Source organism: Pleurodeles waltl, chromosome 4_1 (assembly GCF_031143425.1).
Source record: "Pleurodeles waltl isolate 20211129_DDA chromosome 4_1, aPleWal1.hap1.20221129, whole genome shotgun sequence".
In the NCBI taxonomy this organism is placed as follows: domain Eukaryota; kingdom Metazoa; phylum Chordata; class Amphibia; order Caudata; family Salamandridae; genus Pleurodeles; species Pleurodeles waltl.
This window is the reverse complement of record NC_090442.1, coordinates 573080878-573105624: the sequence shown is the minus strand read 5'-3', so window position 1 is coordinate 573105624 and position 24747 is coordinate 573080878. Positions and strand designations below refer to the sequence as shown.

The following is a 24747-nucleotide window of genomic DNA, read 5'->3' as shown; positions in this document are numbered from 1 at the left end:
TGGATTCTTTGTACTCTTGTGTAAATGGCTGACTCTAAATATACACTGACTTTTATGTATTGGACTATTAGAGGGATGGGACCAGCCTCTAAACACCCAAATATTAATCAGTACTTGAAGAGGTGAGGTGCACAGATAGTTATGTTTCAAGGGGCACACCTTACAGGCATTGAGATTGAGCACTTATGACATAGTTGGCAGGGCCAAATTTATGCTACCTCCTACTCTGCTTACTCACAGGGGCGCTAATAAGGATCAGGGCAGGAACTCCTTTCCAGCATAAGCACACTACTATTGACAGGGATGGTCGATATGTGTTGACCAAGGGCAGATTACTGAGCAGGGAAGTAATACTCTGGAGTGTTTAAGCTCCAAAACAAGACCAGGTAGCACTCTTCCAAACATGATCTACTCCCTCTGGCTCGTTTGCCCTGCATTTCCTTTTTTTTTTTATAACTGGTCTTTGGGAATGGGGTCCCTGGATTGGGGAGGGGAGGCAATGTGGCCCGATCCCTCTGTAAAATGTCGCTGGGCCTCAGTGGATGGGGTCCACCGGGCCCAAAGCGATCCAGGGAGGGAGGCAGCACGGCCTTCTTTCCCTGTAAAATGTGCTGAGTCCTGGGGGATGTAGTCCCCGGAGCCATATTTGGCCAGGGAGGGAGGCCATGTGACTTCTCCTCCTGAAAAGTGCACCAGGCCCGGGGGATGAGGTTCACACTGTCAAAATCAGCCTGAGGATAGGGGCCCTGCACACCCCCTCCCCTTTATTTAAAAAAGTGCTCCTAGGGATGGGGTCCCCAGGGCCGAAGAAGGCTTGGTGAGGAGGGAGCCATACAGCCCCTCAACTTTATGTAATTAAGTGGCTCCAGGGATGGGGTCCCTGGGGCTAATAATGGCTCAGGGAGGGGGCCACGCAGCCTCCTTCCCTTTTTTAGATATATGTACAGCCCTTTTGGTTAGGGGGTCCCCAGTACCTAAAGAAGCTCAGGGAGAAGGGTGCATGGCTAACCTCATCTTTATTTAAATAAGTGGCGAGGAGGATGGGGTCTCTGGGGCCAATAATAGCTGAGGGACAGGGCTTCAGGGTCTCCCTTCCCCTTGAAAAAGCACAGCCCTGGGGGCTAAATAGGTGGCCTTTATGGATGGGCTCCCTTGGGCCTATCATGGCTCAGGGAGGGGGCCTGCATAGCCTCCCTTCCCATTCTTTTTTTTTTTTTAATAATTGGCACTGGAGGATGGGGTCCCCAGTGTCTAACAAGGCTTAGGGAGGGGGCAGTGTACCATCAGTCATCAGTGATGTCATAAATTATGTCATGGAACATGTCATGACGGATGTCATATGTGAGGTTATAAGCAGTGCATGGCGGGGTGCAAGTTATAGTTAGTTCTGCTAACTATAACTGGTGAATTTTTGTGTTTTTTACTTAGTTCAAAACGTTAATGTTATCACTGGCATTCACTTTACTATAATGTTGCTTAAATCTTTGTTTTTTTCAGTGATATTACCTAGTGGTCGCCACTAGGTAGTTATAGTTAGGATATAGTTTCTATAGAAAAAGTGTTTTTTTACTTGCGTATATCTTTTGCGCATGATGACGAATCTTCGCAAAGTTTTCCAAAAAACATTTGCTGCTCACGTGAGCTGCTGTCTGGAAAGTTTTGGCGAGATCCATCAAGCAGGGGCGAGTAAAAAGGGGGGGGGGACCAAAGTGCTTTTTCCCCATTCATTTTTCCATAAGGATTTTAAACAGGAAAAGTGTCCGAATCACTGGACAGAATTACACCAAATTTGGCAGAAATAGCTCTTGGTTCAGAAAGTAACCTTTCTGTTATTTGATGTAAATCCATTTAGTAGTATTTTTAGCAATTTAATAAAAAACAAATTTGTATATACAGGGATACGAAGGCTTTCGTGAAAACCTCACAATTTTGTGTCGAGTTCTGATTGGCTGCCAACACTTCACCAGGCAAAATAAAATTTAAGAAAGGAAAAGAAAAGAAAAGAAAAGGGGCCAGTGTAAGGACATCCTGACCCCTTAGCTCTGGTGCTGGGGTCCCAGAGGGACACCCCCAGAGGAAAAAAAAAACATTAAAAAAAAAAAAAAAAATTATTTTTTTTATTTTTTTTCAGCGGACGTTGAGGTGGATCCACTGAAAATTAAAAAACAAGCCCAGGCTCCTATGCTTGTTTCTGTGTGGCCCCCGGGTAGAACTGGTCCAGAGGCATTGAAATTATCAATGTGGGGAGCAGCTCGGCCCCTCCCCAGCCCCAGGGACCAACACCTCCCCAGGACACCAATCACAAATTGTGTAGGTGGGGACTGTACCTTGCCCTCCCCCCCCACCGGGAACCACCACCTCCCGGGGCACTAATCATAAACAGTACGGGGCCACCAGGCCCCACCACCCCTGAGCCCTGGGGCCTGCCACCTCCCCAGGGCACTAATCACAAATAGTGCGGGGCTGCCCTGACCATCCCCCCACACACATCCCCGGGGACCGCCATCTCCCTTGGGCTACAATTAAAGAGTGCAGGGAGTTTGTTTTGGATCCCCGAGCCCTACCACCTCCCCGCGGCAATGCTCATTGGAGGTGAGACACGTGCCCCACCTCAAGGAGCCATTAATGGCCCTGGGGACTGTCACCCCACATGGCAGTTTCCTGCTATGTCCTGGGTGCCCACTTCCGGGACACAGTTGTTTGCTGTGACTTGGTGGGAGCTGAAAGCTTCCATCAAGTTACATCAAGCACTCTGCTCAGATGAAGTGAGAGCTGTCAAATAGCTCTCACTTCAAACGAGCGGATGTTTCCTCTGTTTCGCTGCGCGCGGAGATGCAGGCAGGGATACAGAGAAAACTGCTCTCACAGAGAGTGAGCTGCCTTGGCAGCTCACTATCTGTGACAGCTTTGCTGGGGCCTTCAGGCTCCCCCTGCGATCCCCAACATTGTCACGAGGTGCTCTGGGGAGCACCGAGGTCACATGGCTGGGCCCCGGGGGATGGAGTCCCCGGGGCCGAGGTCGCCTTAGGGAGTAGGACTACGCGGTTCCACCCCACCCCAAAATAGTTAAATATTTAGCCTGGGCCCCAGGGAATGGGGTAACCAGAACTCAGATCGGGGTGGGAAGGGAAGCTGTGTGCCCCCCAACTGCAAAAAATATATATATATTTAGACCGTGCCCGGGGAAATAGGGTCACTGGGTGAGATGGGCCTGGGGTGGGAGGGCTGGGGGCCCCGTCCCCACCCAAAAAAAAAATCTATTTTAGAAGGCCGGGCCACGGGGATGTGGTCCTCAGGGCTGGTATTGTTTGAGGGGAGGGGGCATGCGGACCTGCATCCTACTACTGCTGTGTCTGGCTACAGGCTGTGTACAGCATGGGATTGAGTGGGTAGGGGTGCTGGGCACAGGGACTGGCCACAGGCCAGGCCCTGCAGCCAACCCTCTTTGGCCGTGTGCAGCTTGGGGTTGGGTGGATATAGGTATTGGCCACAGGGCCCGGCCAAACGTGGTGGATTAACGTATAGTAATGACAATTACTTTAATTTAAAAAAAAAAAAAACATAGAAATTCACTGCAAAAACCAATGGTTACAGGGACGTTATAGTTAGGAAATAGAATTTAAAAAAACATAGAAATTCACTTAAAAAAAACAAAGGTTACTGGGACATTTGTCAGGCTCATATTTTAAAAGTACTAAACCACAGAAATTCACCTGTTATAGTTTTGTTATCTCAAGTAACTATAACTCGTGCCCTCAGGTAACTATAACTCGTGCCCTCGCCAATCACATGGATAACAGTACCTAATTTCTAAAGAATACAGCTTCAAATCACTTGACTTAAGAAATAGCTGAGTCCCTACTCACGAGACCACGAGACTTATTGTCATTTTATCACAGTGCACAGGTTTAAATGCCTGAGTTCTGGCGATAGTTTTAAAAAACGTGTTAAAGTATCATAGCAGAAATCATACACGTTGTAAAGAGTATAATTTTCTATTTATTACCTTTTTGAGCGAGAGGAGGGGCATCATGTCCCATTTAAGGTTTCTGCCTCTTGTGAATCACTATCCCTTTCTATATATATATATATATATATATATATATATATATATATATATATATATATATATATATATACACTGTGTTATCCATTTTAAAAAAATGCCTGCCTTGAAGAGGACTGAGAGGGATTTTTTTTATACCTTTACATAAGGAGGGAGGTGGGTGAAGGGTCAATACGTAAGACAACGGTATTTAATAATCAGAATTCATGGCCTGCAAGTTCTACATCTGTCCTAAGTCATGAAGTCTCCCCACAACCTCTACAAACACTAGTGTTACATAAAAGATGCGATAGATGAATAGTCAAACATATCAGTAAGGAATCGTATTAGGATCAGATGGCTTCTATGTGATATCGACCTCACATTTATGAGGTTTCATTCTACAGCCATTTTAATTGAGGTCCTTTTCCAGGGGCTCGGAAAGTGTGGCAGCTGTAATTAAGGAGAGGACTATCTGTCACATCAAGTTATTAAAGTAGTAATTGAGAGATTAGGTTACTATGGAAATGCTCTTTTAATAAAAGCTAATCAACTCATGAAATATCTTTCAAAATATGTAAACAGCTTAATTGTCATTTTATGGCGATTGGTACCATTAATGATTAGTGCGCTAGCCTCATTCATCACTCAACATGTGTAGGACTTTATTTGTACTTCGTCATTTACATATGTAAATGTATTGATAATTGCTTCCTAAAGAGTCTCTCGTACTAGCAGGCAGCAGTGTGCAGGCTAGGATAGCTCCCAATGCTTCAGTAGCGTCTGTATTTATGCGTAATCCCAAAACCCATGCATTCATTTGTGGGAGCAAGTGAAATTATCTGTAACCTCCCGCATATCTTCGTTCCTTAATAGCCATTATGTCAAAGGACTCCACTTCGATCAGCAACTGAGTTGGCCCTGGCTCCAGCACATTCCCCCTGTGTGCCCTGCGAAAGAGAGAACCCAGATAAATCACCAGCCAGTGTGTCTTGACAGCTAATTAATGGGCAGAATATGTCCAGAGACTCCCTCTGAAACCGGTAAGGAATTTAGGGCCACATGTACAAAGATCCAGTTTTACGACTCTCAATTTGCGAGTCGCAAAAAAGGATGTACAACAGTGTACTTGACTGTTTGTGATTCCCAATGGGGTCGCAAATGACCTACCTCATGAATATTCATGAGGTAGGTCGTAATTTGCGACCCCATTGGGAAGGGCTGCCTTCACAGAGATGGTGGGCTGCTGGAGACCATGTCTGTGACTGCTTTGAAATAAAGCAGTTTTTTTTTTTTTTTTTTTTTTTTTTTTTTTTAATGCAGCCCGTTCTCCTTAAAGGAAAACGAGATGCATTTCAAAAACAAAAAGGAAAAGTTGTCATCTCAATTTTTCAGAGCAGGGAGTGGTCCGTTGGACCACTCCCTGCTCTGAAAAAATATTTTAGCTGCTAATCACAAAAGGAAAGGGGTCCCATGGGGACCCCTTCCCGTTTGTGAATGGGTTAGCTAGCACCAGTTTGATACTGGTGCTAACTGCGATTATTTTGTGACCGCATTCACGGTCACAAAACAATGCTACATCGCGCTGCGACTCGCAATTAGGAAGGGAACTCCCCTTCCTAATTGGGACTCGCAAACCTATTTTGCGATTCGGTAAATAGATTACCGAATGGCAAAATAGGCTCTGTACATACCAAAATGTTTTTTTCCTGTCGCAAACAGTCTGATTCTGCGAATCCGTCCGTTTGCGACAGGAAAAATGATACATACATGTGCCCCCAAGTGCCAAGAAGCCTACACAAACGCTCCATTATATAAATTTCACATCATACACCATGCAATTTACTGGTGCCCTTCATACACCCAGACGCCTGGGACATAACTAGTGCAAGGATACTCTGCTACCTCATTACAGGCATGATAAAAACAAGCAGCCTTTTAAGAGAAAGAGCGATGTGATGCCAGTCAATAATTTTTAGCATCTGCCCACATCTCAGAAGCTAGAGGAAATTGCTGAACATCAACCTGAGACCCGTGAAGCAGCCCAAAAAACAGAAGAGGCAGCTCACCTGTCAGGGAAACATTATGTGCTGCTAACCTTCATGTCTACGAGACACCACTTGGGTTGCAGCATATTATTAAACTAGGTTTGCTACTTTTTCGAAAAATGAATTTGAGACACTTTGTATTATACGTTCCATGACACGTTTTAAAGTTATACGATAATTTGAGGGTAACACAAATTAATACCAGCGACTGAGAGAGGCCTGGCCTGTACCCGATTCTGAATCCTACTATTTGGTGGCGCAGCATCACTGGCTCACACTGGAGGTGGCGTGCAGACTTATGGTTGGGAGGGAGGGGTCTCCTTTTTTCCCTGAGTGTGTGCAGGTTGACAAGAGTACTTTTTAGGCTTCCAAGCACTTGCGCTGACAACACTACTCAATTCCAAGTTCTGCACAGTTGCTACACTAGGAGCCTGCCGAAAGCAGGATTGTGGATCCCATACTCCCCTGACATCCCAGGGAGGTCCCTCGAGGAGCTCTTACACAAAGGCGACTGGTGCGGACTAACGGAGAAGATGGCGGCAGGAGCGTCCACAAGTGGTGCCCTATTCGAGGTTGAGGTGTTCCGTCCCTTTGAGGAATTTCACCTGAGATATGATTTCCCCACAGCCACTTCCTCTTGCATGTGGCAGTGGCAACAGAAAATTCATACACACTGGAAGACGGGCATGGCAGCACCACCACAGGCAGCGTGCAGCCAATATGTGGTGACTGCCTCGGAGACTTTCAAAACAGTCACTTGTTTATATGAGGGGACATATTCCTGCCCTTGACTGATCTGAGGGCACGTTGGGAGGAGGAGATGGTTGTGGTGATAACGGGGCAGAACTGGAAGACCATTCTGGAACGCACAGCGAAGGTATCTAGGAACACCAGGATTAAACTTAACCAATTTCTACATACTGCACAGGGCATACCTGGGAGGATCAATCGGTACTATACCTTGACTGTTGCAAAATGCCTCCATGTGGGGAGGAAGGGGATGAGTTTTTCATATGTTTTGGAGTTGTCCTGAAATGACCAATTTTTGGGAGGCTATCACGATGGTACTAGCTGACACAACTGAGAGGGAGATCTGGTGCACTCTGACGCATCGCTTTTAAGCTGGTTTCCACATACTGCAAAAACGAAGGCGACGGCCCCAGGCAAATTCCAGGATTTGGTTTTTGTCCTCGTTTATAGGGAGATTGCCAGGAACTGGAAAACCTCCAGGGGACCCCTGGTGGCCACATGGAAGAGAGAGCTCATTAAATGGGCGCGATATGAAAGTGCAGTGAGACTCTGAGACACTAAAAGAGAGCAGGGTTCCACAGACGGAGCCAGGACGTGGGAGACACTAGTGGACTCACTACAGCACCCTGAACCCCAGACACCTGAAGAGACATAATCCGTCTCCCTCCATTTCATAGCAATTCAGGGGGATGACCCTTGTCAAGAGTAGCATACATGGGCACAGCCTGGAGACGGGACCTTTTAAGATGACTGCACTTCGATTTAATACCAAATAGCTTTCCTTCATTGCTGCACAGCTGCGCATAAACCCACAGAGGCAAGGAAATAAAAACACACACCGGGAGGTGGGAGGGATTTAAAGCACGTTATGGCTCTCGTTAGAAGGTAACAGGTGTATGCATGAGTGAATGGGGCACATCTCGGTTATGGACCATGAACCCCTCGCTGGGAATATGTTCAGCATGAACCCCTCGCTGGGTATATGTTCAGTACTTAAGTTGACAACTGTTCTGATGCTTTATTGATTCTTCTGTATAAATACTAAAGTGCTGTACGAGGTTATTATCATGCAATACGGAGATGGGCCCGACGGGCTATGTACCTTTCTTTGCGAAAAACTGCAAAAAAACGTTTTAAAAAAACAAAAATATTTGGACTACTCGTTCTTAGCCTCAGAGCGCTGCATTTGGCGCTTACAAACTCTCCTCCCCTCTTCTCTTCCTTCTACATGTCACACCATCCAGAACCTCCCAAGGGGGTCACCTCTCTAACAAGATGACCCCATGAACAGACGCTTGGCATCTCAAGAATGGGTTCAATACTTTAAGTTAGCTCAACCCTAGAGCCAAGAGGTTGTTCAGTCCTATGTAAGCACCATATTAGTTCTTAAGTATTTCATTCAACCGTTCACGCCGATGGGTCAATATTTACTAAGCACATACAGGTCGTTGCAAAACATTAACAATGAATAAGTACTCAACCACGGTGGCACAATATCTTGCTACAAACAGGAAACCACGATGGTACACCCTCCACGACCTGCTGTTTCCCTGTGACAGTGGAATAATGACAGCAGCCTCTGTTTAATAGGGATAAATAAAACAATCACACCACAGCTGCCTGACTAGCTACACAAACGTCAGGATAATGTGACAGGAATTCCACACAGAAAATGCGTGGAAAACACTAGACCGGGCCTGCCTTGAAAACAAACCAGTAACAATTGTAATAACAAGCACAATAAAACAATCGACAAGTGCAACGTAAATAAAACAACAGTCAAATGCAAACCAAGAACAAACAATGTCATAGCAAATATTTGGTTTACGCTTCAAAATATTATCTTCGCCGAATGTCCCACCTGAATAAAACCAAAGATCGAGGGCTCTTTCTAAAGTGAGTGCGATTAGCATTGGGAACATTTCTACTGGCAATGCAAACAGTAACTTCAGTAGACAAAACAAAAAAAATGATGCTGGACAGACCCCATAGGCACTCGGCTGGTGGTTACACGGATGGAAATCTCCAACTTGGCTTGGATAGTATTCTTTCACTCAACACCAAGAAGGAATTCAATCGTATGGAGAGGAGTTACCCATTCAAAGTTCTGGCACGACAGGCCCAGACGCAGTTATAAAGGCGTTTGTTAAATAAAAATGTTGTCCTCTCCCAATCTAAACAACATCAACCAGCATCTCTCACAACCACTCCATATGTATCGGGGCATAAGGCAGGGCAGCCAGCTCTGGCCCTTACTCTTTGACTTACTGTTAACCAATGGCAAGATGTGTTTCCTGATAGACCCAGACAGCTCGATACACAGTCTATTTGGTGTAAGTGTTCTCTCTGGTTCTGGGTTTGTAGATTCACTCAACAAAAACTCTAGTTAGCGGCTTCTGTAAGGCCAGGGATACATGTGGGGACCTCTTTCAAAGACTAAGGGCCGGATTTAGATTTCGGCGGAGGGGACAGCCCATCTCCCAAAATCTAAATACCATAGAAAACAATGGTATTTAGATTTCGGCGGACGGGATATCCGTCACCGTTGCGTCAGAGTAACACCTCCACTAATATCTAAATCAGGCACTAAGTTTGCAGTCATGTTCGAACAGTGATAGATAATAGGCCGGCACTAAAATATAAGTGGCCCTGTTAGCGAATCACATACCTAAAAAAGTGGCCCACATTTGCAAACTGTGGCAGGTTTGATAAAGGTAAAGAAGCTGTATAGCTGTTTTGAAAGTTAGGGGAGACCACATGCATTTGTCCTTACTGCAACCAACATTGGTTGTAATGTCAGTGAAACCAATATTTAAAACCCACCCACCAGACCATAAAGCAGGATCACAAACAGAAAAAAAAAACATTCCGCACACTGACCTGACAGACCAGCTCTTCTGGCACAACAAGATTAACCTGTAGGCCAGTTCGAACCTGTCTGCAGTGGACTCAAGGTCAGATAAGATACTTGGGCATCAATCTCCCTAAAAGAAACTAAGGATACTCACAGTGGCAATTTCTTCGGCCTACTAGATATATTTCTGCAAGACCTACACACTTGGGGTTGTATGGAGTCTCCTTGTTTGATAAGATTTTGTTACCAGTCGGTTTTATGTTACACAAGCTTTGCCTTTAATTCCTAGCTCTATACACAATACATAAAAAATGGAATTGTGCCTGTAGAACGGATTACTTGCTAGAGTCATTTTATTGTCTATACTCAATGTATGTGGAAAAAATGAACCTTACATGTGCAATGGTAAGTAAGCAACAGTCAAGAGATCAATTCTATTGCAACTAATAAGAAACCAAGTGCGAGGCTCTGCACATGTAGAAACACACATCTGTGCAGCCCTATTATGCCCAGCCCTGTAGTGGTCTCTTCTTGCACTCAAATAAATCATGGGTCCGCCTCAAGCAGTAATGGTCTGACTTACCAATATACCTAGGAAAATATGGGAATCCCTTTAACTATCACAAACACATTATTTCAGAACTAGAAAAAGTCCCTCGGTTTGGAGCCATCATATCTTCCCTGTCACCACTGACACCTCCAGAATATAGCCCTGATTTCTACTCCGGCCTTGTTGATAACAGTTTTGCGACACTTTAAGGTGATGCACCTTTTACATTAGACTTTTCTTTATAAGAGAAAATTGAGGGATTTTAACTCTTGCACTGGCATTTTTCACCTCACTCCTTGAGATAACTACTGCTTGCTCCAACTTGGGCACTTGGCTAGATTATCTGATAACAAGGCGGAGGTCTCCAGGGACTGTATATATATGAATAACCTATTCAATTTACTAAAACTTTAAGGAGGTGTCTAATCCCTGAACAGGGAACTTATTTTACTGGGTCCTTGAGAATTCATTAGTAAAGGGACAAACGGAAGTAAGAATTACATTTGTCCTTCCCCAAGGTGACATGGTCCATCATATGGACGATGGCAAGCAATACCTCCATGAGTACAATATAAAGAAAATGCTTATATGATTTAATTAAGATGGTATGTGACCCTGATGTGCTTGTATGTTATGCATGCAGGGTCAGATGAGTTTTGGTGGCGTAGTCACACGTGTACCCTGATGCATATGTGGTGGTCCTGTTCAAAGAAACATGATTTCTGGTCGGTGATATTATTAGACAGGCGACTGAGACAGAGTTAATGATGATATCATCTGACACTGCCAGTGCTGTTTGCCAATGCTGTGTGCTTACACTGCCAATCAATTGGAATATCCTTAAAAGTCTAGAGTAAGTCATTTGGTGACCTTAATGCACCTAGCTACCAGACTATTTCATAGATGCGAAAAGCCAAATCAACACCTTTACAACAACTACTGCTGTTCAAAATTTGGAGCCCAAGCACAATGGAGAAACTGAGAGCATCGGTTCATAATAAAGATGTAAAATAGACCTCAATCTGGGGACCTTTTTAGAACTTGGTCAAGAGGGATCTAAGTGACCTACAACTGGGGTGATACCTATTTGAACTAATCAGAAGATCAGGACTTCTCAGAAATCGTGACCATCCAATACCAATGGATTTGGAATACAGAAGAAGCTGACTAATAACAATGTAACCCCAATACACGCCTCTAGAAGCACCAGTTTGGTAAAGAAACAATATTTATAATGCTCCAGATAGATAAGTGGACTTGACAAAACTGTCTTATTGAGACTGTAACCCTGTTCTGCAATGGAGACAAGTCTTTCATCTACCTTCCGACTCATTTACCCATTCCCATGCTGTTCCTTTTCCACCTTCTTTTGTGGCTTCTTTTGCTGCCCATTCTTTATATTTTGTCATAAACAGAATCCTAAGTTTTGCAAAGCTGAATTTTACCCATGAAAAATATTGTGAGTGAATGCCAAAGCACTTTCTGCCAAATACCAAACAAACCCAACTCTGACATCCCAGTGCCAATATTTCAGATTTTATTCTAAACACGTTTCATTTTAGCAACTATAAAATTCACCTGTAAGAGAGGGCTGACGATATAGTAGCACTGACTTTTCAACAGTTGAATATTTATTTCTGAAATTCCGGTGTATTATGTTTCAAGCTTGGCCAAGGTAACCTTTTAATAAATTACTTAGTCTGTTTTGTATCTCCAGAACACCTTGCCCAGCCTTATCAGCTCTGGGGCATCCACCGCTACAGAAGCTCGTCACTAACATCACACCACTGCGCTTTAATTCCTCTAACTTCTTTCTTTAATGAACAAGTTACTTACCTTTGGTAATTCCTTATCTGGTAGAGACATATTCTAGTTGCAGATTCCTTACCCTTGTGAATTTTCACCAATCATCAGGGTGGATCCGGAGATGTATCTCGAGCAGTACCCCTGTGCACTGTTAGGTGTCATTGATCAGCTCTACGCCCATCATCGGCAGCGCCTGCCTCGGATATGATGTTGTGGGTCCTATACAGGTGCCACTCTGGCACACTGACATCAGTTTCTTTTCAAAACTTTCAACACCAGAAGCGTCGCACTATGAAGAACACTGACCACTGGTGCGTCACAACTAAGGGCCTGAAAGCAGAGTCCCTATCCCTGAAAATCAGTTCACAGAGTGGGGAGGATGGGTGGGTCAGTAAGGAATATGCAACTACAATAGCTCCCTACCAGATTAGGCTCTACTGAAGGTAATTTGTTCATCTGATAGAAAGTTCTAGTTACAGATTCCTTACTTTGTGAATAGATACCCAAGTAATACCATCGCCGGAGGTGGGTCTTTGAACCAAGATCCAACTAGAAAGTACTACATAACTGAACAGGCAAAGTACCCGTCCCTATGGACTGGACTGTACAGGCAGTAGTATTTGGTGAACAAGTGCAAGGATGCCCACGTTGCCACCTGACAGATAATAAGGACTGGGACTCCATGTGCTAACTCACTGGTCGCAGCTGCTGCTCTAATACAATGAGCATGCACACCTTCAGGTGGTTGCTTTTTGGCCAGTGAGTGGCAGATTTAAATACAGAGTATGACCCATCAGGAGATGGTCCGCTTCTGAATTGCCTGACCTTTCTTCGCACCCACATAACCGACAAACAGTTGACCATCCACCCAGAGCTCTCTTGAAGATCAATATAGAAGACCAATGCTCTTTTTGGTCAAGGAATGAGAGTCTCTCCTCTTCCTCAGAAGGATGTGAGAGTGCGTAAAAAGTAGGCAAGGTGATGGATTGGCTTACATAAAAGGGCGTAATCAAAAGGAACCCCTAGTGCGAAGCACCACTTTGTCAGGATAGATGGAAAGGTATGGTGGCTTAGATGACAACCCCTGGAGCTCACTCACCCTGCGGGCTGATGTAATGGCTACAAGGAAGGCTGTTTTCAAAGTGAAATCCCTGAAACGAAAACTGTGGGGAGGCCCAAAAGGAGCATACTTCAGAAATGTCAAAACTAAAATCAGAACCCACTGGGGCATAATGAATGGAGGAGACATATGAGTACGTCCTTTTATGAACCTATTTACCATTGGAGACTTAAACAAGTAAGATTGATTAGACAACCTCAAAATCGTAGAGATAGCATATAAATAGCCTTTGGGAGTGCCCACACAGAGCCCTTCTGGGCCAAAGTGAGTATAAACAAACGACCTCAGAAAGAGGGGCAGAAAGGGGGTTCAGCTGACTTATCTGTACACTATGCCACAAATTTCAAACAACAGGCGTATACCGTTTTGGTGGAGGAACGCCTGGCTGACAAGATAACATAACAGACTTCGAGCAGAAGGTCAAAAGCTGTCAACTGCTGCCGCTAAATCTGCACGCAAAGAGACTGAACAGGTTCGGGTGGAGAAACCTTCCCTGCTGCTGCGAAAGAAAATCCTTCAAGAGGGGCTGACTGAACGGAGGATCGATGGCCATGCTCAGTAGCTCGGGATACCAAATTCTTCTTGCCCAGTCCAGAGCCACAAGGATCACTTGGGCCCAGTCATTCTTGATCTTCTTGAGATCTCTGGGAAGATGTGGTATGGATGGAAAAGCGTACAGAGACCTGAGTTCCATTCGAGATGAAAAGCGTCACTAAGCGAACGCCACCTTGGAAACTCCAATGCGCAGTACTGATGACATTGCGAGATCTCTGCGGAGGCGAACAGATCTAACCAAGTCTCCCCTCATTGGTAAAAAAGACCTCCAGATGAAGATGCCAATTGTGATCGACTAAGTATTGCTGGCTGAATTTGTCTGCTCTAACTTTCAGAGAGCCCGCCAGATGTTGAACTATCAGAGAAATGCCCTGATGTTTCAGCCATGTCCAGAGGCACAGAGCCTCTTGACAAAGTGTCCACAACCCCACTCCGCCCCGCGTGTTGCAGTACCACATGGAGGTGGTGTTGTCCATGAACACCTGCACTACCTTTCCTTTGAGAGAGGGAAGAAATGCTTTAAATACTAGTCTGATCGCCCGAAGCTCCAACAAGTTGATGTGGAATAATAAATGGAAAAAAAAGCTGCAACCACCGCCATCACCTTGGTGAACACCCGAGGGGTGCAGGTAAGGCCAAAATGGAGCACAGTGAACTGAAAGTGCCTGTAGCCCATGGTGAACTGCAAGTAACATCTGTGGGCAGGCAGGACAAGGAAATGGAAACAAGCACCCTATAAGTTCAAAGCTACTATTCAGTCTCTTGGTTCCAAGGCAGATGCAAACTGAGCCACAGTGAGCATTTCAAACTTCTTTTTCTTGAGAAAGAGATTGAGGGACCAAAGGTCTATGATAGGGTGGAGGCCCTTGTACTTATTGGGCACCACAAAGTAGCGGGAATAACAACCGCAATCTACTACTGGCATAGGGACTCTCTCTATGCCTCCCTTGGCATAGAGAGCTGTAACTTCCTCTTGGAGAAGTGCCAAGTGACTCTCAGTTATTCGACTGCAGGATAGTGGCATGGGTGGAGGCGTAGTTTCAAAGGGGAGGGAGTAGCCCCTTCAGGCTCTCTGCAAAACCCACCTGTCTGACATGATGGACTGCCAGCGGAGCAGGTGAAGGCGGGTCCTGCCTCCAACTGGTCCCTGGTGGAAAAGTGTCAGACTAGGAAGATTTGGAGGTGGCTGCCGAGGAATGGGGGGCAGTGGACTGGCCAGCCTGCTGGCTCCCTTATCCACAAGGACAGTGGATCCCACATTCCTGGCCATGCAGAGGCTGGACAGCATGCGCAGCACAGTGGCTGGAGGGGAACAGATGTAGTTGGGCACTCTTTGCATATCTACGAAAGGGGCAAAAAGCAGACTGAGGTGGACGAGGGGCCCCCGCAAAGCCCAAGGACCTGGCTGTAGCACAAGAATCCTTTAAGGGCTCGAGCGTTGAGTCTGCTTTCTCTCCAAAGAGACTGGTGTATGTCCACAAGATTAGCTTGGACACCCCTCAAAAAGCCAGACGTCCTTAATCAGGCATGGTGTGTCAAGGCCACTGTTAAAGCAACCACTTTGCCCAGTGAGTCAGTCGTGTACAGCCCACATCGGATTGTGAGCTTTGCTGGGTCTTTCCTGTCAGTAACTGCTTGGGAAAATACAGCCTGGGCCTCCTCCGGGAATTGTGGCAGCACTTGTGCAACCGTATCATACAGCATATGGGAATAACAGCCCAAAAGGCATGCGGTGTTCACGGACTGTAAAGCTACAAAGACGGAAGAAAAAATCTTCTTCCCAAGTGTGTCCAGTCTCCAGGATTCCCTATGCAGGGGTGCAGAGGGGAATGCACCCTGGGAAGTTGAGGCTTGGATAACCAAGCTCTGAGGTGTGGGGTGTTGTGTCACGAAAGCTGGGTCACCCGCTATCAGGCAATGGCAGCGGGCAATAGTCCTGTTCACAGGAGCCCCTGTGCTGGGTTTGGACCAGGTACTCAGAAGAACATTTGGGCTGGCTTCATTAAAGGGGAGCAGGGGTTCAGAGGATGAAGCCCTGGGCTGAAATACCTCTGTCAGGAGGTTAGTCCTGACTGCCACAGAAGTCAGCTTAAGGTCCAGGACCTCGGCTGCTCTCCAAACCACCCCTGAACATGAAGCTCCCTTCTTCACAGCCATAGCAGGAAGAGAGTGCATGCCAGTATCTGGGGAGGTATCCAGTCCACAGGCTTCACCCAGATCTGTATGCCAGTCCATGGGGTCTTGATGCTGGTATTTTAAAGGGTCCTGCGACCCCTCCCCTTCCTCACTTTAACCTAGCCCGTAGTAATAAGGCTCAGGAACCAGCATAGGGGGCACGGCCCCTGCCAGCACCAGAGTCGCATCATATGACACCCATACGGCTCCATATCGGAGTCAGCAATGAGGATGGGGGTGCAAGCGCCCGAAGGAATGGACCGGGAGTGTCAAAGTCGGAAGCAGTGCCCGGGAAGGTCAGAGTAGTACTACCGGCACGATTCAGATCCAGGGATGGATCCATTGGTGCCCCTGAGAGCCGGGGCCGAAGCCGCCAGCCCAGAACCCGAAGGGGCACCTTCTAACTTCAGGGTCCCAAAGGCGTGTCAGCGGATTCGGACTGCCCAAAAATGAGGTGCATGCCCTAATAAAACCCTTTAAGCTAGGCAGGGGTCACTCCGGCTCCTGGAAACTCAGGGGAAATGTGAAGTCGTCCCAGACCCAGTCTCTGCAGATGGAGGACTCGATCAACAAAGCTCCCGCTCCCTCATATAGTCAGCTGACGGATGGGGTGAAGCCAAAGAACGTTTCGCCTCTACTTATCTGAAAGTCCAGAGAACTTGGAGTGGGATGAAGAAGAGGGGGGATCCGTGACCGATCTCAAGACCTTCCTATCGACTGAGATCTGGACCAGGACTTACATGAAACCTAATGCCGGGCTGACATCACTTTTAGGGACTGCTCGCTCAAAGCCTTCGTATTGATAGCCCAGCACTGGGAGTATGACTTCCGGTCGTGGTTGCCATACAGAAAACCAAAGGCACACAAGGTGCTGATCTGTCACTGTCATCGCCTGATGACAGAACCCGCAGGGCTTGAATCCAGTCTTCTTAGAGGACACCCTCGACACACTAGGAGTTATACAACTCAAAAAGTTAAATTTCGACAAAAAGTCGAAAAAGGTCAAAAAATTTACTGAAGGGTAGCTCTCTTTGGATCAACACTGGCTGGCATGGAAAGAAAATAGCTAACATCAGCGCGCCGAGGTGGGGCCTATATAGGAACTGCTACCTCATATTGGGCATGGACAACACCGACGGACATGGAGTCGATCAACGCCACCTAACTGCGCACAGGACTACTGCTCAAGAAAAAACCCGGTATCCAGAGGACTGTATCAGATATAAGTATTTACATTTCAAACCAGGATTATTCATATTTTATGTTTCACTAATATTACATTCTGTGTTTGGAGACACAGTCCTTGCTTAATAGCTATGAAAGAGCAAGCAATGGGATCTCAAAGAATGTTCTGTCTCACGAATATCAGAACTCATAAACAAAAATACTTAATGTCACCAAAGTTCCATTAATAAACTGGAGTCAACCACCTTGGGTTTACACATGAACTGCAAATGTGTTGCTAATACTGGCAGCCCTCTGTCATTATCCCTTCAAGGAACTGGGTATAGCTTTCCATTTGGACAAGTAATCACAAATATGTGACTCCTGAAATGTATGACTCCAGAAAAAACACCAATTTGCAGCAGAACACCAAGAGGCATAAAGGAATGCATAAGCGGACTACAGAGGGGTAATAAAAACTAGACAGTCCAGGAAACTTCACAATTTAAATGGCTACTTCCCCTCTACTCAGTGTAATAGGAAAAGCTATTCTCTGCAACCAATTAATAATATGCTCCTTGACCATTTAACGATTTAAGGGGGGTGAGAAGAGGAGCAGAAGAATCAGCGAATAATGTACTGGGTCTGCAGCAGGTCACAAAGCAATTTAGTATCGCGGTGCGAGTCGTAAATAGGAAGGGGACACCCCTTCCTATTTGCGAGTCGCATTCCCATTTTGCGAGTCGGTACCGACTCGCAAAATGGGAATGAGCATCGCGATGCGCATTTTGCATGGCGCAAACTGCAATTTTCGCAGTTTGCGCCATGCAAAATGCTACCTACATCTGGCCCCAGGTCCCTACTGCCCGTGTTCCTACCCTAAAACAAGACACCTGGTCACTTGATCCCCAAGTGACCTGGCCCTTCAGCCCCCTATAGCTCCTTCGTAAATGGTATTTCTGGGACTTAAGGGCACAGGTACTGAAGAGGGCCCCTCAGAGTTGCAGCACAACTTGTGCCAATCTGAGGGTCCCAACATCAACCTTATGTGGACTGTCATCATTGCAGGCTGCGTGACAAGGTGCTCCCAAAATTGAAATCACAACATGGCACACAGCTTGTGTGCCATGTTCCCTAAGCACTACATGTAATATATGTAAGTCACCCCTCTAACAGGCCTTTTGGCCCTAAAGTAGGCTGTATTATATTACATGTGAGGGCACATCTGCAAGAGCAGATATGCCCCTGATATGTTTTTGTCGATTCTGAGACATAGTAGGTCCACAGGGAAACTATTTTAAATGCATGTGCTGGACCCTGGGAATTAAGAGTTTCCCAGCTACATTGCGGCTTCTCTGAATCGTGGGATGTTTGTTATCAAACATCTCAGATTAATAAACCCTCACTGACCCTAGTGATGGCTTTATTAATAAATGCACACAGAGGGCATCTTAGAGATGCCCCCGAAGCCCTACCCAGTTACTGGTGTGTTTACTGACTGGAACATACCAGTGCAACCACCCTAGACTGAGTTCTGGGCACCTCTCGGAAGCCCAGAACAAAGGCCTGCTCTTGGAAGCGGTGAGAACACCTTGCCTAGAGCAGGATGGACATTCCATGGCGGTGAGTTTCAGAGGCCTTACCATCTTTGAAATGCAAACCAGGTCTCTCCAGATGGCGGAGATAACCGAGCCCCCTGTCCTGACCTCACTTTTGACAGCGGCACAGGCGGGAAAATGAGTTGATTTAGGAGGAGTGCCCACTTCATGGCAGTCCCATCCCTAAGGTGGATGAGCTGAAGTGGACACTACTTTTCAAATTCCTCCATCTTGTTTGGAAGGAGTTACTCCTCTAGGGTTAGGGTTATGCCCACTTCCCAACGGAAGTGGTCATAGGAAGGGTGTAGTCACTTTAAATGTGGTCAGCTTATTGGCTACTGCCTGGCACTCCCTGTAACACCCCTAAATTGAGTATTTAGGTGGCATCTCTGAACCCTCAAACTCAGATCCTAACTACCTACGAAGACGAAGGACAAAGAAGAGTTGACTCCACAGAAGATAAGGAAGAAGAAGCAGATGACCCAGTACCAGCCCTTCCAGCCTGCCTGCTACCTGCAACAGACTCGGCACAAAAAGACTTGTCCTGCAGCTGCAACGAACCCAGGAAGCCTGCTTGCCTTCTAAAAAGACTCAGACTCCAGTGAGCAGTGTGCCTGCTCAGCAACAAAGTATCCAACAAGGACTCTACAACCTGGAAACCCAACACCTGAAGTGACCTCTGCACCTGACGACCTCGACCCGGTGAGAAATCCACCAATGGTGCCAGCAGGGTTCCCCAGGTGTCCTGAGCCTAAGTCCACCCAAGTGTCACCCCTCCTGGACTCATCCAAGTCACCTGCAGCCCCCGCATGTATCCCCTATCCCCCAGCCTTGAGGTGAGAGAAAAACCCAACCCCTACAGCAACCACTGCACCTGTGACCGCTGACTCCCTCTGAGGTGGGTCATCAGAGCCACCAACGTCCCCCGGCTCCTGAGAGCTCGAGTCCACCCCAGGTCCACACCTGCCAGACTCCCCCACGACATCTGCAGCCTCAACTCACAGAACCCCCTGGCCGCGAGTGCTCCCAGAGGAGAAAACCCGATACCAAAAGACATTGTTGCATCTGTCGCCCCTCAGCACAGTAGAAGAGGACCAAAGGTGCACCTACGTCCCAGATCACCCCAAGACTACTAACTACCCGTTTGTTGTCCCAACTGGCTTTCTAGCCAGAGTCTGCATCCTGTTTGTCAAGGGGTCAAACTCCCATAGGAAACCACTGGGCACCCAAAGCCTTACTACACCTCTGCACCCAGCCGCCCCACTGCCACCCGTTATGACCCTATTGGTGTGGTCCTGATCAGTGCCCAGTACTTATCTTAACACCCTGAGATTGGTTTTGTAAGTCATTGTTAGACCCGTGTTTGCTGAACTTTGCTTTCCCTTCATTGGATAACATTGAGAGAATTCTGAAAATTCCAGTGTATTTTTGAAACTGCAAAGTATTTATGCTTAAAAGTCTTCTTCCCTGATTACGTAGTACTTGGGTTTGAAACAAATATAAAAATAATAATTTTTCTAAATTGGTCTTGGATTTATTCTTTGAGTGTGTGTCTCATTTATTGCCTCTGTTGGTACAAGTGCTTAGCACTACCCTCTGTTAAGCCTAACTGCTCGCCCACAACACCACAAATATAACATTAGTCCTATCTACTTTTGCCTCTGCAATGCCAATTGAAGATACACTGGACTCTCTGCACGGTGTACTTCATTCTAGTGCACTATGTAGACAGCCAGCTTCCTGCACCATTTCAGAAGTTAGCAGTGTGAGAATAGATTTCTTGACAGGTAGTTCCATGGGTGTAAGGATGTAGGTTTTTAGTTAGGCCAATCTAGGCAATGTCATCCATTTTACTGTGATACTGCAGTTTCACACATGACTCTAGCTCCTGTTTTGTTCTGTGTCTTAATAAAGACTCGTAGACTTTCCCAAGTTGAGAAATTATGTACCTTGCCTATCTAAGCAGAGTTGGACCTTTTCAAAGACAAAGCAACTGTCCCAGCCTAAATAACAAACTATGTAACATTTCACGTACTAAGAGCTGCAGATGTTTTTAACACTAGAGCACCATGTATTAGAATTGTGAGAGAATCCTTTAATGTATTTCCTTATTAAATGTTTCACTTTGCTTTATTACTATTGGTTATGAGCATGTGAACCATGTACTAATGTAAAAAATGTATGAGGCTTTTGTCTAAAGCCCTATTAAAGGGTGTGATTTCTCTCTTAGGAGGAGACCCTTCTCCATTCTCTGAAGGCGAATTTATGCTAGATATCGACCAGAACTCTAATGAGTTTAATGTACTTTCAATTAAATCTAATGCCTATTCAACGTTGGTGGTCCAGCTTGAGCACTTCTGTATTTTATTTAGTTAGGTAAATCTTAAAACAAAGATCCTCGTCTGTGGTTCTTTTCTTTACCAGAAATGCCTTGTTCTTGCCTTCAGTATTTTGCCACCTCACTTACTAAGAGAGACGGGTCAAGCGGGGTGCACCAAAGTTCGGGAGAGACAACACCGCTCCTGGCTCAGTGTCGGTTCGTAAGGAGGAATTTTGGGTATGGGTTACGCGCTGACAGAACCATCAGGTCAACACTCAGTGCCACAGCATCAACAGCTAGAAACAATGGCGTCTCATGTCCAAGCATCGCCCGCCGTAATTCAGGATCCTTCACCAGGCAGGAGTGCCCGATACACTGGTAGTACACAAAAATGGATGTGCAGTGGATGTGACAGAGCCCTACTTCTTTAAGTAGGAGTTACACATATCAGCAATAATGCAACAATCCAAACTAACTATCATCCAGAACAAGTCGACAACCAAGAAGGTTGCACATCAATTCACTCATTTTAAAGATAATTTAGCAATTGATGTAGTCATGACAAATACAGGTTTACATTTTTTCAGAACTGACATCCTTCAGAACGCCGAAAACAAACACTTTACATCTTACAAAATGAACAAATTAATTGCAACTAGAACGGCTAAGTCATTGGCTAGTGATAAAAATGTGGTGCATCAATCTCTAATGCCGTTCTTTTCTAGAAATGAAATATTTCTTTAACAATGCCCAGAATAAGAAAAAACAGAAATCGCTTTTCTTTGCTAAAACCGGTGTAACACGTCTGTTCACTGCAAGCGTTAGAAACTTGCTGGAAAATTAGAAACACTGCATATAAAGAAATGGCATTTGGACTGATAATACAGGGCTCGAGAAAGAATGATGGGAAAGCACAAAAAACATGACAGGACAAAAAAAGCACAAACTTACCTTTAGGTCATCTTTTGAGTTGAAACTCTCAAGAAGTTGCTGGTAATGTCGGTCAGTCATTTGTCGCAACAGTGACAGAAGTGACGCCACAAACTCTCCCTGAAACAAACCAAGGGAGCAGTTAACGAGTAGTTTGCATTAGTGTAAACACACGCATATTTTTGTCAAACATTATAATTGCAGCATTCTCAACGGTGACTATTATTTCACAAATTATCATCACCGATGAGTAGGCCCACGGCTAGAGCTAGCAATGTGAACAGCTTGGCGAAGCGCACCTCGTGCTATTGGCTGTATGGTGTATCGTTCTGCCTCGTGCCTCGAGCTTGCACTGCAATGCACGAGGGACTATGTTACACCCCCAAAGTACACTGAATCATCACACAGAAAATGATTTCAGGGTTACGAAGTACACAGAAAACAATCGGTTTAAAGCTGTTTTCACTGCAGCTAGCTTTTTTGTGTTTTACTCAGCGTTCCAAGCACGAGCCAGACCTACTGGCTTTGCCAAATGCTTTTTGTTTAGGAAAGTGAAAATGTAGGGCGTTTCCCACGTACGTGGTGGCCATAAAAACACAGTGGCACAATCATAGATTGTTTTTGCCAGATGAATTCTATCACCAAAATAAAAGAAAACAACGTACATTCAAAAATGTTGGACTGAGTTTGTTTAATTTAGTGTACTTATGTGTGACCTAGGTGAACACCTAAACACTCACAAAGGAATCAATATCCATGATGTAGTGGGCTAGTACTTAAGAAGCAGTGCAGAGATTAAAGTGATGTTATCAAATTGTGTATTTTACTCCTAAAACACATTCTGTAATCGCTTTTCAAAACATTTGCCATCACATACTCCCAAAACAATACTTTTTAAATGGAAGACGACTGCAGAAAAATATGATACGGTCCGACGTCACAGTTGTCGACTAAAGCGCATCCACCAGACATACCACGACTTTAAAACTTTAAAACCAAAATTAAGATCGTAAATAAGCAGATCAGTTCACACTACTATCGCTTTAACGACCAACAGCAATCCACTGATTACCTGGGAGGGCCTTCTAAGAAACTGGGATGGTTTGGAGACTTGCCGGAGAGAACAGCTTATAGTTTAATGGACAGAAAAAGCATATCTTATAGTAAACTTCTACTGGGAGTGATCCATTGCCTACAACTTTGGATTTGAGTGCCTGCCATGCAGCTTCACCTACTTCCTGTAATTCAATTGCTTATATCAAATACAGGGCTTGATTTGGATTTAATTTCACCAAAGGAATTTCATTCAAACAACCATCGATTCTATGCTAATTGGGTTTAATTGTCCAAATCTGTAGGTTGGAGAAATGTATTTGAACGATGTACATTCTTTTGTTAGAGTTAGTATATCGTCACTCCTTTATCGTGTATAAAATTTATCATTGAAAGTCTGGTTTGTTCCTGGGGCATACAGCCAGGGTCGGATTGGCATCAGAATAAGGCCCGGGCACTCCCAAAAAAATTGGCCCACAACCCAGGATCGTGCTCTTTCATGAAAGCCATTTGCTTGGTCTCATTGGAGTCATTTTTAGAGAAATGTTTGGTAAATTAAGCTTATAGCCAGTAGTAACCTGTGTGAAAAGTATTTTAAGAGCTGCATTTTGGTGGGCGCAGTGAAATAAAACGGCCACAACATCTGTTCTGGCTAGAGATGCCACCTGTCTGGTTATTTTACCAGCACAAGTGGTATTTTTATGTCCTGGCTACTCCGAAAACAAAGACAAACACGCAAAGCCTGCATTTTTCCTTTGATTAGTATATACTTTAAACAGTAAACCGTACATTGTAAAATGTGTTCAAGTTGCCTTCATTGTCTGTGACCTTTAGTTAACCTACACAAAGGTAGAAACATAATGGTAAAAAGGAATAGGGACGGTTTAGGTAAAGAGTCTTCTTTAATTATCATGATCTAGCCTTTACAGAAAACATGGACAAATATATATTTTTAATTGTAGCTTTAAATAGTTTACATGAGCACCAGTTGCATGAGATCAAATTCATTTTTATTTTAGGCACGGGGTGAGTGATTGCCCAGAATGATATGTTGTCAAGAAGATGCTGGGACGCCAACCTAGTTCCGGGTTTCAAAGTCATCAGCTCGGACCCTAAGGCACATCCTATAATGTTTTTGCTTGTAAAAGGTTGCCTCACAGCGAGGCCTACGAAAACATAAACCTAAACCTCTCCACCACATAAACCCCTCCACCAGAGGCTCTGGGGTCGAGGTTACAATACCGGTCTTTTAGCCAGCCCAACTGCCATAAAATCACCTGCCCCCCTTCGCGAGGCCCCTTCGTCCTCATAACCAGCCTGAAAATATTGGGCAGGCAGGGGAGGGGTCAGGACAACGGTACTGCTTCTGGGCCACACCACATACACATTACAGTGACCTGGCGAGGGTGTGGAAGACGGTAAGTCTCTGTGGGCCTGCTGACTGAGGCCTTAAAAAACTGTCCCAAAGGTGACCAGTAGGTACAGCCCTTCGCTCAATGCCCGCCTTCCCAATCCGAAGGTGCATACAGCTAATCTTATCCCCAAGTTTCGAGGTTTTGATATTTAGACCTCAGTGCCTGTTCAACTAACTTAGCTAGTTGTTACTTTAAAACCTGCACCCTAAGCAGTGCCTTTAGGCCATGTACTGGAATATATCGATTCACACTCATGCTTCCCTTGGGCAAAGTGCTGCTTTCTCAATGTGGTTTCTTAATCTGCTCTTTGTACATGCATACACCTCGAAGCGCTAGATGAAGTCCCTGAAGAAGGCGTTGATTG

At 45.4% G+C, this 24747-nt stretch overlaps 1 protein-coding gene across 2 annotated transcripts in view; it reads right to left on the bottom strand.

Moving 5' to 3' along the window:
• Nucleotides 1-24747, bottom strand: part of DOCK4 (dedicator of cytokinesis 4) — a 1300588-nt gene that overhangs the window by 424935 nt on the left and 850906 nt on the right. For both annotated transcript variants that reach the window (XM_069228963.1, XM_069228964.1), the window contains exon 26: nt 21937-22035. In XM_069228963.1, coding sequence (XP_069085064.1) covers nt 21937-22035 — 99 coding nt within the window. The remainder of the gene's footprint in view (nt 1-21936; nt 22036-24747) is intronic.